At 37.0% G+C, this 18,100-nt stretch overlaps 1 protein-coding gene across 3 annotated transcripts in view; it reads left to right on the forward strand.

Moving 5' to 3' along the window:
- FAM133B (family with sequence similarity 133 member B) overlaps positions 1 to 18,100 on the forward strand; it is a 31,523-nt gene that overhangs the window by 6,835 nt on the left and 6,588 nt on the right. For all 3 annotated transcript variants that reach the window (XM_025929808.2, XM_086696302.1, XM_086696311.1), the window contains exons 2-9: positions 3,851 to 3,948; positions 5,770 to 5,848; positions 6,728 to 6,802; positions 6,915 to 6,947; positions 7,402 to 7,464; positions 8,031 to 8,123; positions 9,427 to 9,477; positions 17,910 to 18,002. In XM_025929808.2, coding sequence (XP_025785593.1) covers positions 3,851 to 3,948; positions 5,770 to 5,848; positions 6,728 to 6,802; positions 6,915 to 6,947; positions 7,402 to 7,464; positions 8,031 to 8,123; positions 9,427 to 9,477; positions 17,910 to 18,002 — 585 coding nt within the window. The remainder of the gene's footprint in view (positions 1 to 3,850; positions 3,949 to 5,769; positions 5,849 to 6,727; positions 6,803 to 6,914; positions 6,948 to 7,401; positions 7,465 to 8,030; positions 8,124 to 9,426; positions 9,478 to 17,909; positions 18,003 to 18,100) is intronic.

The raw sequence follows: 18,100 nt of genomic DNA on the forward strand, positions 1-18,100 counted from the left end.
GGGAAGGGTAGAGAGAGGCAGATATAGAATCTGAAGCAGGCTCCAGAGTCTGAGCTGTCAGCACGGAGCCTGACACAGAGCTCGAACTCACGAACCCCAAGATGATGACTTTGGCTGAAGTCGGGTGCTTAAACTGACTGAGCCATCCAGGCCCCCTAATGCATCTAGATTTTTAAAAAATCTATAGTTGTTCATTAAAATGGCATCTTATATTTTGGCCACCTGCTTTTGCTTCACATTTAGGAAATCTCTGACATCTTTCCATATCAGAAACTATAGATCTCTCTTTTTATGGCTACATAGTATTTCATTTTGAAGGTATATTTTAATATATAATTAATGAATCTCAATTTGATGGCTCTTTGGGTGTTTTCAGTTTTCCCTATTTTAGTAATTTAGTTTTGAACATCCTTGTATATATTTGCATTCTTTGGAAATAAACAGTTTTTACAGTTTTAAACTTAAGATATTTTACTGGTAAGTGCTACTAAAATTATGACATGGGACCAAAGAAATGGGAAGGTGATAGATATCTCCTGTTTTAAAAATGATGAACTTAGTTTTGCACATATATTTGCTTCTGGTTATTAGGATTGTCAGTGTCATTATTTGGGCCACAGTTCCTCTATTGCAGCTTCCGTTGGCTGTCATATTTCCACATGAACTACATGAACTGAGTGAAATTCTCAGCAGAGGCAGTTGATTGAAATACTCAAAGACATAACAGTTGATGTAAAGAATGTCACTATATGCCTCTCTCTTGAGTTGGATTTGATATTCACATCTAGCCCTGATTCTGTAAACATGCCTGACATTAGGAGTTCTAGCATTAATTCCTGCATGGAAGAAAATTATGTTAATGGACTTTTTCATCCCATGTAATTAATTAGGCAGTATCCGGTTGAATGGGACTAGTTCTCAGTTTGTACTGTTTATAGTAGTTTTATGTTGTTTGATCTGCCAGAGAAATCTGGAAATAATATAACTCATACTTGTTTTGAGGGTGGGAAATGTTGGTTATTTTCAAGGGTTTTGTTAAATAAAATGCAACAAATACATTCTTTCACTTCTTTTGGAATATTAAGTCTTAAGTTTAAGGCCTTAAAATCAATGTTGATAATAGTAATTTTTGACCAGAATTCTTTTTGTTTAAACAGTGGAAGAGTTTTTATAAATGATTGTTGACTTGGATTAAATTTGGAAAACCAAATATGAGGATCAAGGAGTTGAGACTAATTTAAAGACCAAATTTTATATATGTAGCACAGTTAATTTTCATAAAACAGTATCTCTTTGCTAGATAGTGTCATTAATAAAGAAACCTGCTTTATTTTGTCTGGATATGTTTTTTTTTTTTTTAAAGTATCTAAAAATGTGTTTTTTCTGTCATAGTAAGTTCAGTATAGACAGCAGAATTTGATTTTTGTAGAGTTCCTTATTGTGTAAAAATAAACATAACATAAAGTTCATTGTCTTAGCCATTTTTAACTGTTTGTCAGTGGCATTAATATATTCACAGTGTTGTACAAGTGTCACCACTGTCCATTTCCAGAACTATTTTTTTACAGTTTATTTAGAGAGAGAGAGAGAGGGCACACATGTGTGTGGGGGGGAAAGGGGCAGAGAGACTCCCAAGCAGGTTCCATGCTGTCAGAACAGAGCCTGACTCAGGGTTCAAACCTATGAACCATGAGGTCATGCATGACCTGAGCCGAAATTTGACCCAGAAGCGCAACTGACTGAGCCACCCAGTTGCCCCCTCCAGAACTTTTTCAGCATCCCAGATAAGAAACTTTGTACTCGTTAAAGAGTAATTCTCAGTCATTTGTTCCCCTTCAGCCCCTGGAAACCTTTTTACTTTCTATCTCTATCCATAATTTGTTTATTCTGGATACCTCATATAAGTTCAATCGTACAGTATTTGGCCTTTTATATCTGGATTATTTCACTTAGCATGTTTCCATGGTTCATCCATATTGTAGCATGTTTAAGAATTTCATTCTTATGCAAGGTGGCATCTTGCATTGATGCATCTTGATTTGCATTTTCTTTGCATTTGCATCGTGATTTGCATTAATGGATTGTCAGTGTCTTTGGTTGGGACAGTGACTAGGGAGTTGAACATCTCTTCATGTGCTATGGGACATTTGAATATCTTCTTTAGAGAAATGTTTATATAAGTCCTTTGTACATTTTTTAATTGGGTTAGAGTTTTTTGCTGTTGAGTTGTATGATTTCTTTAGGCATTCTGGATATTAATTCCTTGTCAGATCTGTGAGTTGCAAATACTTTCTCCCATTCTGTGGATTGTCTTTTCATTCTTGATAGTGTTCTTTGATACACAGATTTTTTTTTTTAAGTTTATTTATTTATTTTGAGAGAGAAAGCAAGAGCACAAGCAAAGGAGGGGCAGAGAGAGAGGGAGACACAGAATCTGAAGCAGACTCCAGGCTCTGAGCTGTCAGTACAGAGGCCGGTGCAGGGCTCCAACTCACAAACTGTGAGATCATGACCTGAACCAAAGTCAGATGCTTAACCGACTGGCCACCCAGGCACCCCAATAAACAGATATTTTAATGTTGGTGAAGTCCTGCTGTTTTTTTTTCTTTTGTTGTCTGTCCATAATTTAATATTTGACGTTACCAATTGGCAAGTAAAATTGCCATCAGTATGGCATAGTATTTCCTGAGATAAAAGATATAGTAGAATAAGTGATGAATTTAAAGTTCGATCTTTGGGACACCTGGGTGACTCAGTTGGTTAAGCATCTGACTCTTGATATCCACTCAGGTCATGATCTCGCTCTCCTGGGATGGAGCCCCACATCAGGCTCCCCACTGGGCATGGAGCCTACTTGGTAGTCTCTATTCCTTCCCCCCTCTCTCTGCCCCTCCCCCACTCTCACTCTCTGCCCCTCCCCCGCTCCGTCTCTCCTCCCTCAAAATAAATACACTTAAAAAAAATAAAGTTAGATCTTTATTTTGCAACCAAGTTTCTTAATTTGCCAGTAAGCATAGTGTTACCATCTCATGGGATTATTGGGCTTTAGGAGAAAACATAAAATCTTCTTACAGTAAGAAAGAGGTATCATTATTATTTTTATTAAATCTCCAGTTTAAAAAAAAAGGTGGGGGGCGCCTGGGTGGCTCAGTTGGTTAAGCGTCTAACTTCAGCTCAGGTCATGATCTCACAGTCTGTGAGTTCTGTGAGTTTGAGCCCCACGTCGGGCTCTGTGCTGACAGCTCAGAGCCTGGAGCCTGCTTCGGATTCTGTGTCTCCCTCTCTCTCTGACCCTCCCTCCGTTCGTGCTCTGTCTCACCCTGTCTCGAAAAAATAAATAAACGTTAAAAAAGTTAAAAAAAAAAAAAAAAAGGTGGGGTGACACCTGGGTGGCTCATTCAGTTAAGTGGCTGACTTCGGCTCCTGTCATGATCTCGCGTTTGTGAGTTCGAGTCCGACATTAGGCTCTGTGCTGACAGCTCAGAGCCTAGAGCCTGCTTCAGATTCTCTGTCTCCCTCTCTCTCTGACCCTCCCCCTTTCGCACTGTGTCTCTCTCTTTCTCTCCCTCTGTTTCAGAAATAAATAAGCATTAAAAAAAATTTTTTTTTAATTTTAAATCTCTGGTAAAAAAAATTTTTTTTCTATGTAATAGTGATATGATTCATCTCCTGAACTTTTGAGACTTAATAGAGTATTAATTTTTTTTGTAATGAAAAATTTGGTAGATTATTCATGCTTAGTTGGACATAGTATGCATTTATAATAAAAATTGCTTGGTGAGTAAGTGAACATTTGCATTTTTGATGTTTGTTTTTTTTTAATTGAGTTAATTTTTGTTCTTTCCTCAAGGCCTATATGAACCCAATAGCAATGGCCAGATCCAGGGGTCCAATCCAGTCTTCAGGGCCAACAATCCAAGATTATCTGAATCGACCAAGGCCTACCTGGTATTTGTGTAACAATTTAACCATTTATAAGATTTTCATAGATTTTTTAAAGGTTACTGTTACAGTTTTAATTGATTGCAAAGCAATTGTCAGATACATAATTTTTTGAAGTGGTATTCATTGGTGCTTTCTTTTCAATGTATGAAATACACGCATCATGCATGAGCATAGAACAAATACTTGAGAAGCCACCACCCTGTGTAGCTAAAGAGCTAACAGTTAACCTTTCATATCAATCTCTTCTCTATCCCCTAAAAGAGACCTTAAGTTTGCAGTTTTAAGCTATTTAAAATGGTAGGTTTGACTAATCTCGCCCTTCATTGAAGTGTAAGTAGGTGTTAGGAAGGATAATGTTAAGCCATGTTTCTATTCTTACCTGATGGCTTTTCAATAAGTTGAATTTCCCATTAAAAAATTTTTGTTTTAAATTGTTTTTTGGGTTTTTATTTGCCCTCATTGAGTAACTCTGATTATTTGTAAATAAAGCATCACAGCACTGGCCTTACTTTTTTTTTAGTATGTCTTATTATTAAATATCAGACTCCTGAGATAACTTATGACAAGTTTCAGAGTTGTTAGCTTCATAATGCTTGTAAGTGCCCCTAAAAGCTGGATAACTATAGTTGAAAGTTTTGCTTATATGTAACAAGGACTCTTCCTTTGAGTTAAAGAGAAAGTAAGCCATGTCTACCTCTTAGAGTTTTCATGAATGCTGTTGTTGACTGTTGCAGCATACCAGAAAATTATCCCAAAACAAAATACATTTTACCTTCAAAATTGGTGAGAAGAAATGAACTTTAAGGGGAAGTGCTCGAGAAAGTATATTATGTGTGTATTAGAGTCCCCCAAGATAGCCCTTCAGTTGTGTAATTTGCTAGAAGGACTCCCAGATAGTTGTACTCTTGGGTAAGACTTATTACACTGAAAGAGTACCAGCCACAATCAGCAAAGAGAAAAGTTGCATGGGGTGAAGTCCAGGGGAGATTGGGCTCAGGCTTCCAAGGCTTCTTCCTATATAGTCACATGGAATGTGCTTAACCCCCACAGCAATGAGTTGTGTTAACATACATGAAATGTTGCCAACCAGGGGAGTTCATTAGAGACTCAGTGTGCCCAGGGTTTTTACTGGGGACTAGTCAGCCTCTCCCTATCAGATCCCAAAATTCCAGACTCCCTGAAGTACAGGTTCAGCCTAAGCAGTAGTATTTGTACAGATAGGCACAGTGAGCCACTCTTAACGGAATGGTAAGGAGCCTTCAAAATCCAAGTTCCCAGATGCCAGCCAAGGCCAAACTTGTAAGCAGGCCATTCTGAGAATTAGCAATCAGGCATGTTGTACCAACTCTTCTGTGCAGTATGAGAGGTGCATTGTAAAATAGATGTTTAATTAAAAAATTTAGTAGTTTAAATAGACCTTAGCTCTCCCTAACACTGAAACTATCAGCTTTGGGACCCTAGGCAGATTTCTTACCTGCCTCAAGCTTTGCTTCGTATCTGTAAAATTGGTGTAATAATACTGTGTTTTCTCACAGGATTGTTGTAAGGATTAAAGGAAAATGTATTGAAAACAGTGCTCAAACGTTTGGTGTATTAGCTCTTGTAATCCATGTTTGGGAAAGGAATAATCAGTGTTATCTGAAAGACTGTGTTAATGATAATTGACTTATAAGGCTATGAACAAAGAACTTTAAAATGTGTCAACACTGGAATGGAAGTTTATTAGGATACTAATATTTTTTTATTTACGAAATTTTGGTTTTGTTTGTAAGTATTCATCTCTAATTTGAATTGCTTGAAAACTTATGTGTCTATTTTATTAAGGGAAGAAGTGAAAGAACAACTAGAGAAGAAAAAGAAAGGCTCCAAGGCATTGGCTGAATTTGAAGAAAAAATGAATGAGGTTTGTAAATAGTACCTGTTTGAAAAAATAGACACATATGTTTTCTTAAAAGAAATATGACATTGGGGCGCCTGGGTGGCACAGTCGGTTGAGCATCCGACTTCGGCTCAGGTCATGATCTCATGGTCTGTGAGTTCAAGCCCCACATCGGGCTCTGTGCTGACAGCTCAGAGCCTGGAGCCTGCCTCGGATTCTGTGTCTCCCTCTCTCTCTGCCCCTCCCCCCGCTCATGCTCTGTCTCTCTCTGTCAAAAATAAAATAAAACATTAAAAACAGAAAAAAAAGAAATATGAAATAATTTTTTAACAAATCAGGGGTCGGGCATGGTTTTTAGGTTTAAGGGCACTCTGTACATTGAATACAGGTTTGTATATAAATGCACGATTTCTTTAAAATAAAAAGAGCAAAAAAATTAAAAAGTGGAAAATCATCTTACGGTAATTTAGGTCATCTGGGTTTTTCCCTTTATCTTCCCCTGCCCCCATGGCCCCATATTACTCTGAGTTTTCCATGATGTTTGCCTGTTTTGGTCACAAACATGTATGTAGTATTTCAGGTACAATATAGATTAATTCAGTTTTTACTGTCTGGAAAGAGAATCTCTTTTTTTTTTTGAAAAAAGTTGTCAGCTTCAGTGATAATACGTACTCCTCAATATGCACTGGAGAGCTCCCACTCTTTAATATCCCCCTTAATAAAGAGCTTTTAGAGGATTCTTTGGTGACAGGGTTCTGGCACCTGGAATACCTTTTCCCTGTTCTTAGAGGCTGAGATGGTGGGAGGTAATAGAGGATAGAGGGAAGGAAGTAGTAGCTGTCTATATCAGGTGTGTTAGAATGGGATAGATAGCCTTTGATGTTGTTCATAACCTTTTTGCAGAACTGGAAGAAAGAACTAGAAAAACACAGGGAGAAATTATTAAGTGGAAGTGAGAGCTCATCCAAAAAAAAGCAGGTAAGAGTTTAATGTTGTTTTTAATATCACAGTTGGGTGTACTACTATCAGTATAATATTAAAAACTCACATCAGCTTATTTAGATTTGTACTTTTATTTGTTTGTTTTTAGAGAAAGAAAAAAGAAAAGAAGAAATCTGGTAGGGTGAGCAAAAGTTTTCCATTTTTCTAAATGTTACGATTAAGAGCTTACAAGAAAAGTAAGATAATTTATACAACCTGTATGCTGTCAGTGAGTCAAGGAGCCTGGAGGTCCTTTGGTAGATATGGGTGGTTTTGTTCTATTAGCAATATAAAGAAAGGCACCACCCGCCTTATAACCTAGTAACTCCTCTGTTGCTATCAGGGAGGGAAAGGGGAAAATTGACTACCATTGCCATATCTGTTACTTTGTTGAGGCGTGTGTGTGTGTGTGTGTGTGTGTGTGTGTGTGTGTGTGTAAGGGCATATGACATTTCACTTTTTAATGTTTAAGTCTTCAGAATAATACAACATCTGTTTCTCAGCCACTAGATTGATTTTTGTTAAGTATTTGAAAGACTTAGTAATAAAAAAATTCCTGCATCTCACAAGCTTTAATTGTTTTGTGCTTGGTCAAGTATTCATCTTCTTCTTCATCAAGCTCTGATTCTTCCAGCAGTTCTTCGGATTCTGAAGATGAGGTAAGGTTTGCCTGTGATGGCTCATGAAATAATAATCTCTAATTTATTTAATGACAAGAGGAAATCCATTATGTAATGTTTTAGAAATGTTGACTTGCAGGTTTTGGTTAATTATCCATAACTGAGAGCACTGACAGGAATGAACAGCTAGATACTTAAATATTAACATATTTTTTTTATATTCCTAAATTTATCTTATTCACTTAAAAATATCAGAGAAGAAATACAGTTTAAAAATCTAAAATGCTATCTGACTAGAAGCTAGAGGGTACATGTGACTCAAATTACTTGACTTTTTTTTATAAAACAGGAAGGTTAGTATAAGTTATACTTTACACAATTACTAAGGGGGTGCTTGGTTGGCTCATTCGGTAGAGTATGTGACTCTTGATCTCAGGCTCAGGAGCTCAAGCCCCACATTGGGCATAAAGTTTACTTTAAAAATACTGTTAGGTAAAACATGTATTTACAACTTGGTTCTTTCATGGATAAAGTTTTTATATTAATAAAATGCATCAATTATATTTTTGAAACAAAGCAAATGTTTGTAAAAATGTTTTATATAGGATAAAAAACAAGGAAAAAGAAAAAAGAAAAAGAAGAATCGTTCACATAAATCTTCTGAAAGCTCCATGTCAGAAACTGAATCGGACAGTAAGGTAAAATTACTTAAATTAGCAGCATTTTGGATAGCAAACCACATTTAATTAGCTTCTTTTAAGTCATCCTATCTTAAATTGCTCTCAGTTTGGAAATGAGATACTATTTTTTTGTACTTTGATGGTCTGTGCCATTTAATTGATATACTTAATATCTTACATATGGTTTTCAATTGTTCTCTAAGTACTTCCACATATGTCTCCATCTCTCAACATTTCCATGATAGCTTTATGATAAATGTGACAGATACTATTTTTTCCATTTTCATAAAGAAGTCAGAGTTTAGAGAAAAAAACATACTGTACTATCTGGTCCAGTATCCTATTCCTAAATCTGCTCTGTACTGTCCAGAATTGTGAAACATAATTGGCATTGGCTCTCAGACATTTGTGATAATAAGGAATACATGCAAGTTGTAATAAAAGTGTAGATTCCTGGGCCTCATCTCCAGAGAGTATGATTCAGTAAATCTGATTAGGCTCAGAAGTCTACATTTTTAATAGATGTTCTCTATGATTCTGATATAGGGGTGTCCTCGGACCACAATTTGACAAACACTAACCTAGGGTCTCAGAAAAACAAAACAACTGTCTGGTTTTGTGGCAGATCTCTACTAGTCCTAGTGTCGTTTCTTTTGACAAAATTCCTGGCATCTAGAAAGTAGTCAGTGAACACTGGTTTTCTTTTTGTCTTTTAAGGCTGAAGACTCAGTCTCATGATAATGATAGCTAATATTTGTCCAAGTGCCTCCTCTGTGTTAGGCATAGTTGTAAGCACTTGACATTTTAACTCAATCCTCATCCACTTTTTGGATAAGGAAGGCTCAGGGAGGTTAATGGCTAGAACTGAAACAATCAAAAGAAAGAAATTCTAGCCTCTCCTCCTTACAAGGAGAGTAGGAAAATGAGATTGGTGGACGTCCACAGTCAGTGTGAATTAGAATTCCCATGCATATGACCACCACGGGCAAAAATAGGCAGATGGCATTGTCTTATTTTTTAAATAAACTAGGTGGTTATTACAGATAATCTGTTAGATTATTATTTTGAGGTATACCTAGGTTTGATATGTAGCTAGATAAATGAAGAATGCCCATTTCCTTACAAGCACATATATACACAACATAACGTTCCTCCTACATTTTCAGAATAAAATTCTGGCATTGAAGTAAACTTTTTCCAGTTTATATAATAAATTGAGTGAATCATAGAGCAAATCACTGTTTTGGTATTTTTGTCCTTATACTATTATGCTGTATCTTTTAAATTTAAAATTGATATATATATATGTTTGTATGTTTAGGATAGTTTAAAAAAGAAAAAGAAGTCAAAGGATGCAACTGAGAAAGACAAGGTAATTATAATTTTACATTGCCTTTAGTCTGTAATACAATACTTCATTTACTTCAAAAAATTGACAATATGTTCTCCCTTTTAACTTAAAGAGATTTATTTATTTTGTTTTTATAGCATTTCTCGCTGATTTAAGGAAATCATTTATTGAATTCATTATTGAAGGTTAAAAGATCAGAAAAGTATTCCTGCAGAGTTTGAATTTGTACAGATTATTATCTCAGATTAAAAATTCAAAATGATGGAGATTAAATATTTCCTTTGTTCCTTCAAGTCATTTTATTTTATTTTTTAAATGTTTATATTTTGAGAAAGGCAGAGTGTGAGTGGGGGAGGGGCAGAGAGAGAGAGAGGAAGACAGGATTGGAAGCTAGCTTTGCACTAACAGCGTGGAGCCTGCTTGGGATTCTCTGGCGCGCACTTGTGTGCTGCATCTCTCTCTCTCTCTCTCTCTCTCTCTCTCTCTCTCTCTCTCTCTCTCCCTCTCCCTCCCTCTCTCTCTCCCCCTGTCCCTCTCTCCCTCTCTCCCTCTCTCCCTCTCTCCCTCTCTCTCTCTCTCTCCCTCTCTCTCTCTCTCTCCCTCTCTCTCTCTCTCTCCCTCTCCTTCTCCCTCTCCCTCCCTCCCTCCCTCCCTCCATCACTCCCTCCCACTCTTCCTCTCTCCCCCGCCTCTCCCCTGCTCACATTCTGTCTCTTTTTCTCTCAAAATAAATACATAAACTTTTTTTAAAAAGTTAAAAAAAAAGACTTTTTATTACAGAACCTGAAGTTCTATTTCGAATTGAATACATCATAGATAAGTTTTGAAAAACCTTTTTACTACTATAGATATTTTATTTTTATTTATACTTAACTATAAATAATGCAAGTTTATTCCTGTGTTTCTGATGTACGATTAAAAATCTTTTTCTGGTTCTTAGTAATAAAAACCTAAAGGAAGCAGTTACTAATGAAAGAAAACTACAGACCAGTGTCATTATATTTTATTCAGTCTTTTTAAACATATTTTTTAAATTGGGGTGTAATTCACATAATATGCTATTAAACATTGTAAAATTACAATTTGGAGGAATATTGTGTATATACAGTGTTGTGCAATGACCACCTCTGTAGTTTAAAAAAGGTTTTCATTACCCCCTCAAAAAACAACCCATACTCATGGGGCGCCTGGGTGGCGCAGTCGGTTAAGCGTCCGACTTCAGCCAGGTCGCGATCTCGCGGTCCATGAGTTCGAGCCCCGCGTCAGGCTCTGGGCTGATGGCTCAGAGCCTGGAGCCTGTTTCTGATTCTGTGTCTCCCTCTCTCTCTGCCCCTCCCCCGTTCATGCTCTGTCTCTCTCTGTCCCAAAAATAAATAAACGTTGAAAAAAAAAAATTAAAAAAAAAAAAAAAAACAACCCATACTCATTAACTAATTACCATTCTCCCTTTCCCCCTTCCCCTAGTAACTTCTGTTCTGCTTTCCATCTCTAGATTTATATATTCTGGATATATCTTTGTTCTATTCTGTTTTGTGTTTTGTTTTGTTTTGTTGAATCAAAAGTGGAACTTCATGGGCACCTGGCTGGCTCAGTTAGTAGAGCTTGTGACTCTTGATCTTGGGGTTGTAGGCTTGAGCTCCATGTTGGGTGTAGAGATTACTTAAAAATAAAATCTTTTTTAAAAAAAAGTAGGAACTTTAATAAGTGTATCACTTGTATTTACATTAAAATAAATGGAATTTATTAGAAACAGTCCTTGCTATTTACAAATTGAATGTATAAGACAAATTATCCTTTGTATTTGTTTTCTGTTTGTTTACAAATTCAATAGTATTACACTTTGGAAAGCCAGTTACTTTTTGTTAACTTTGATACAAATATAAGGTAGCATTAACATAGCATATTCTACAGATTTAAGGACAGGTAAAACTTAGCATTAAACCCTCAAACACTGCTTCCTCTCCTACATTTTTTGGAGTAAAACACTGATATTCTTTTATAGACTGTTCAGCTTAGGCCTGATTTTTTAGTGAGAACCACTCAAGCAAGTAGGTGATTTCAGTTCCACATGGAAGAGCTTCAACAGAAGCTTTCAGGCAGCACCAAGGGCTGGGTGTGCCAAACTCCTGCCAGCTGTGCTGGTCACTGGGGCTACAGCTGGTAGCTTGTAGTGAAGTCAAGTGAAGCTTGACTTCACTGGGGCAGGTTGAAGAACAATTCTCTTATAACTTCCAGGGCTAGATCTTGACAGGGACACTCTTTGGATCACAGAGGATGACATAGACTCAGGACAGGTCCAGGTCCCTTCCCCTCTGAGTATATCATTTAAAAGCATGGGGCACCTGGGTGGCTCAGTCGGTTGAGCGGCCGACTTCGGCTCAGGTCATAATCTCACGGTCAGTGAGTTCAAGCCCCGCATCGGGCTCTGTGCTGACAGCTCGGAGCCTGGAGCCTGTTTCGGATTCTGTGTCTCCCTCTCTCTGACCCTCCCCCGTTCATGCTCTGTCTCTCTCTGTCTCAAAAATAAATAAACGTTAAAAAAAAATTTTTTTTAAAAGCAGTCATACAATGTATTGCTTTTTGTGTCTGGCTTCTTTCACTTAGTGTAAGGTTTTCAAGGTTCATCCCAAGTGGTAGCATGTATCAATACTTCATTCCTTTTTATGGATGATTAATATTCCACTGTGTGTGTATGCCACAATTTGTTTATCCATTTGTCTGTTGATATTTAAGTTGTTTCTACCTTATGCTGTTGTAAACATATATGTACAAGTTTCTGTGTGGACATATATTTTTACTAATCTTGGATATATATTTAGTAATGGTTTTAATATCAGTTTGCAAATAAAAAAACCCATTTAGGGGCACCTGGGTGGCTCAGTCAGTTGAGCGTCCGACTTCAGCTCAGGTCACAATCTCACGGTCCGTGAGTTCGAGCCCCGCGTCGGGCTCTGGGCTGATGGCTCAGAGCCTGGAGCCTGCTTCTGATTCTGTGTCTCCCTCTCTCTCTCTGCCCCTCCCCTGTTCATGCTCTGTCTCTCTCTGTCTCAAAAATAAATAAACGTTAAAAAAAATTAAAAAAAAAAAAAAAAAACCATTTAGACACTAAAAAAAAAAAAGCCATCATGATCAAAATGGGTTAATTTTAAGAATTCAGAGATAAGAACTTTATTAATACAATTTGCCATATTGTAGTAACTGCCCAAATGAAAGAAACCGTAATTGCCAAAGGGATATGATGTAATTCAACATTAATTCCTGATTTTCTAAATCATTATAGAATAAGTAGTACCTTTCATATTTAAAAAGATATATGTGTTAGGGGCGCCTGGGTGGCTCAGTCAGTTAAGTGTCTGACCGGCTCAGGTCATGATCTCCTGGTTCATAGGTTCAAGCCCCATGTTGGGCTCTGTGCTGACAGCTCAGAGCCTAGAGTCTGATTGGGATTCTGTGTCTCCCTCTCTCTTCCCCTCCCCGACTTACCATCTGTTTCTCCCTGTCTCAAAAATGAATAAACATTAAAAAAATTTTTTTTAAATATACGTGTGAAACTAAAAACTGGTAGTGTACAAACATGAAATACTAAAACAACTGCATTGTGATTTTGTACTTCAGTATAAGGTACAGAGTAATAATGTGTTTTTACAGAGTAAAAGACAAATAATACAATAAACAAATACCCATATACATACCAGCCGGAGTTGGCAAATGATTTACATTTTGTCATAGTTGCTTCAGGTCTGGTTTTATTAAAGAAAAAGTACAGGGTACCTTGGTGGCTCAGTCAGTTGAGCATCTGACTTCGGCTCAGGTCATGATCTCACGGTTTGTAAGTTCGAGCCCCGCATCGGGCTCTGTGCTGACAGCTCAGAGCCTGGAGCCTGCTTCGGATTCTGTGTCTCCTTCTCTCTCTGCCCCTCCCCCCACTCACACTCTTGTCTGTCTCTCACAAATAAACATTAAAAAAAGAAAAATTACGGGGCGCCTGGGTGGCGCAGTCGGTTAAGCGTCCGACTTCAGCCAGGTCACGATCTCGCGGTCTGTGAGTTCGAGCCCCGCGTCAGGCTCTGGGCTGATGGCTCGGAGCCTGGAGCCTGTTTCCGATTCTGTGTCTCCCTCTCTCTCTGCCCCTCCCCGTTCATGCTCTGTCTCTCTCTGTCCCAAAAATAAAAAATTAAAAAAAAAAGTTGAAAAAAAAAAAGAAAAAGTACAAGACACCCTCTCCTTCCTAAGAGGCAGCTGTTTCTGAAATTAATGTGAATTTTTCCCATCCACATTTATACACTTTTATTGCATAAGTATATGTTCTTAAATAGCATTAGATATTTTGCATTTTCAAAATGGTATCATGTTTCCTTCTGGCACCTACTTTTTTCATTCAGCATTGCTGTGGACATTTATCCTTGTTGATGCCCTCAAGTCCTTTTGCCTATAGTATTCTATTATATTAATTTGCCATAATTTATTTCTCCATTCCTTTTTTAAATTATTTTTATGTTGTAGAGAGCATGAGCAGGGGAGAGGAGCAGAAGGAGAAAGAAACTCAAGCCAGGCTCCATGCTCAGTGCAGAGCCCGATTCAGGGCTTGATCTCATGACCCCCTGGGATCATGGCCTGAGCCGAAATCAGGAGTCGGACACTCAACCAGCTGAGCGATTCAGGCGCTCCTGTTTCTCTATTCTTCTGTTTTTGGGACATCTAGCTGTTTTCATTTTTCAGTAATGCAAACAGTGCTGCAGTGACTGTTTCTTATCCGTTTTTCCTTTTCCACAAGTTATCATTACTTTTCTAAGACACACCTGGGGAAAAAGGAAATAAATAAGATATACCTGGGACTATAATTTCTAGGTTCAAAGATGTTCATACATTTAACTTGTCTAAATTTTGCCCACCCAAATGCTCATTAATTTGTATCCTGCTAGTAATGTATTGACCATACCCTTGTTCCACATACGTGATGGTCAACACTATGAGATTTCTTTTTGCCAATTTAATATGTGAAGATGGTTTAGCCTCTTCATTTGCTTATTAGCCATTCAGATACCATTTTCTGTGAATTGCCTATTCATAGTCTTTGCCTACTTTTCTGTTGGTTTTTTGTTTTTATGACTCATAGGAGTTTCATATTTTAGATATTACTCATTTTTCATATACATGATGAACATTTTGTGGTCCATGGCTTCTCTTAATATTGTTTAGAGTGACTGTTATAATCATAAAAAGGGTGTAATTTTTTCCCTTAGGCAATATTCTTTGTTTTTAGGGTTTTCATTTTAATTCCAGTATAGTTAGCATAGTGTTATAAAAAAGGGTGTGATTTCAAGTCATATATCAGTCATTGTTTTCAGCTCTTTTTTAAATTGTTACAAAAATGGAATATGGTACCTAATCATGGAAGGAATATCCTGTTTCTAATAGTAACAAAGACTATATAGGAAATTTTCAAAAAATTGATCGGAACTTACTTGAAGAAAATATGCAAATCTATTCAGAGAAGCACATGAAGATGAAGATTCAGTAAATTTTCCTGGGTATGAGCTACCCTATTAGACATTAATGCTTTGATTAAAAAATAGTGTGGTATGGTACAGGAATAGAAAACAACAACAACAACAAAAAACAGTGGATAAAATGGAACTAACAGTTGGGGGAAGAGGGAACAGTCTGGAGCCCAAGTAAAACTTTGTAAGTATTTGTGGAACTTAATATATGATACAAGTGGCTTTTCTTGGGACAAAATGATTGTCCGTTTGGAAAATATAAAGCTGGGCACTCCTTAAGGCCAGATAAATCCCAAATATGTCTATTTTAAATCTGAAAGTATAACTGGAGAAAGACCATGGAGAATATGGTATTGGGGTGGTGAAGGCCCATGCCTCAAAACTCAAAACTTTTGACCAGATAATTCTAATTCTGAATGACAAAGATCACAAAAAAGTAAACCATGAACAAAGTTTAAATATAATGAACAAACTTAGTAAAAACTAGGAATACATAATTTAAAACTTCGTAATTAAAAAACGATACTTTATATTTGCTGTGGAAGGCAGAAAAAAATACCTTATATACACAGAAAAAGTGGTAAAATTCATGTTTAGGCATTTCTTAAAATACGACTGTATTCCAATTATCTGAGATTGATATGATTGATTAAAGAGCCCAATAAGGAGGCTTCTTGGTAAAGTGTGATTCATAAATGAATGAAATAAATGATTGAGGGGTGGTGGTGGGAGAATGAGCAAATCATTTGGGTGAAGGCTACTTTGGTCTTTCATTTAAACATTGTTATTAGGTAAAGATTTTGTACTCACGCACCCTTTACTGTATTTCAACTTTGTTTTTGTTATTTTTTAAGTTTATTTATTTATTTTGAAATAGAGAGCGAGGAAGTGCGAGGGAGGGAGAGAGAGAGAATCCCAGGCGGGCTCCGTGCTGTCAGCGCGGGGCTCAATGCGGGGCTCGATCCCACGAACCATGAGATCATGACCTGAGCCGAAACCAAGGGTCGGATGCTTAACTGACTGAGCCACCCAGGTGCCCCTCAACTTTGTTTTTATTACTTATTTATTTATTAAAGTTTATTTATTTTGTTTGTTTATTTGGAGAGAGAGAGAGAGAGCACAAGCAGGGGAAAGTCAGAGTGAGAGGTAGAAAGAGAGAATCCTAAGGTGCCCCCAGGTGCCCCTCAACTTTTTTTTTTTTTAATTTTTTTTTTAATATTTATTTATTTATTTTGAGACAGGGAGAGACAGCATGAATGGAGGAGGGTCAGAGAGAGAGGGAGACATAGAATCTGAAACAGGCTCCAGGCTCTGAGCTGTCAGCACAGAGCCTGACGCGGGGCTCGAACTCACAAACTGTGAGATCATGACCTGAGCCACCCAGGCGCCCCTCAACTTTGTTTTTAATAGCAAAGAACCCATATGTATGCCTGCCCTCCAAAAAGAGATGGGTTAAGTAAATTCTGGCCTATGCTGTCAATGAATGTCAAAGGCAGCTATAAATGACAATGTAGTTGGCATGGAAAGGTACTATTGGGTGAGAAGATCAGGTTCTAAACAAGAATTTATGTAAAATAGTAAATGTACACATAGAGAGCTGTTTCCAAAAATCTTCATGATGATTAATGCCTGGTACTGGGCTTCAGGTGAATTTTCTTACAGTGAGCATTTATTATTTCTACCAAAATAATAAGCTGTTTGCAGAAACAAAATTAAGTCACCTGTAATATAACACAGATCATCACTGTTAGCTTATTTTCTATGTGATTTATTTTTGTCCAATAATCTTCAAAATTGGGTCCATGCTATATAGTTTTGTGGTTTTTTTCTATATGATTCAGTAGTGTGCATTTTTTCCATTGTAGTTTTTTTGTTGTTACAAACTAGTCAGACATACAGGAAGAGTATATGGAAAATAATAAAATGACAACCTGCATATCCACTATGAAGCTTTACTAAATCTTAACATTTTGCTGTACATCAGATGTTTTTGAAATTTTTTATTCCTCAGAGTGTATATTTTTAACTGTCTAATAACTCCTTCAGTCTTTCTTCTTCCCCAGAGTTACACATTTTCTCATCATTAAGAATACTTAGAGATGAAGATTTTTTTAATATGAATTTAACACTGGGAACATACTAAAGTAATTTATACTGCGTAGAGATCTTTTTCAATTATCACGTTTACCCTTTGGGGTGTGTGTGTGTGTGTGTGTGTGTGTGTGTGTGTGTGTGTGTGTGTATGTATGTATGTATGTGTGTAGCACTAGGCTTTTCTGATCCAACACTGGGTAGAAACAAAACAATCCAAATACAAGGGACTTAAATCTTATACCACCTGTATGGTTTCTTACGAGTTTTTATAATTCTGTCATTTATAATTAAAATAAGAGGGGTGCCTGCCTGGCTCAGTCAGAAGAGCATGTGTCTTTTGATCTCAGGGCCATGAGTTTGAGCTCCACGTTGGGTATAGAGATTACTTAAATTAACAAATATTTTTTAAAAAAGAGGCGCTTGGGTGGTTCAGTCGATTGAGTGTCTGACTTCGGCTCAGGTCATGATCTCATGGTTGTGAGTTCAAGCCCCATGTCAGGGGCTGTTCTGTCAGTGCAGAGCCTGCTTCAGATCCTCTGTCTCCCTTTCTCTCTGTCCTTCCCCCACTCATGCTCTCTCTCAAAAATAAATTAACTTTTAAAAACAAGGAAAAAAATGAGGATATTATATCTAAAAGGACATGTAGTTATGTCTTTTAGGGTTATGTAATAAAAGCATTATTTTATTGGGGTTAAAGACTGAATACTGGTGAATGTCATCAATTTTAGACATTTATAAAATGAAAATAGGTAATTTTTGTGATAATTGGAGGAACTGTTAAATAGAACTTAGAAGCGAATTTGTGTGGCATAGCATTACATCTTTTTGAGTCAACATACATGTATTTATTTTTCATAGGACATTAAAGGACTCAGCAAAAAAAGAAAGATGTATCCTGAAGATAAACCTTTATCATCTGAGTCCTTATCAGAATCAGATTACATTGAAGAAGTAAGTATATGATCAAATCCATTTTCTTCACTTGAAAATGTTATTTGATGGGGCGCCTGGGTGGCTCAGTCAGTTGAGCGGCCGACTTCGGCTCAGGT

The sequence above is a fragment of the Puma concolor genome, chromosome A2, assembly GCF_028749965.1.
Source record: "Puma concolor isolate L17-30 chromosome A2, mPumCon1.1.hap2, whole genome shotgun sequence".
NCBI lineage: Eukaryota > Metazoa > Chordata > Mammalia > Carnivora > Felidae > Puma > Puma concolor.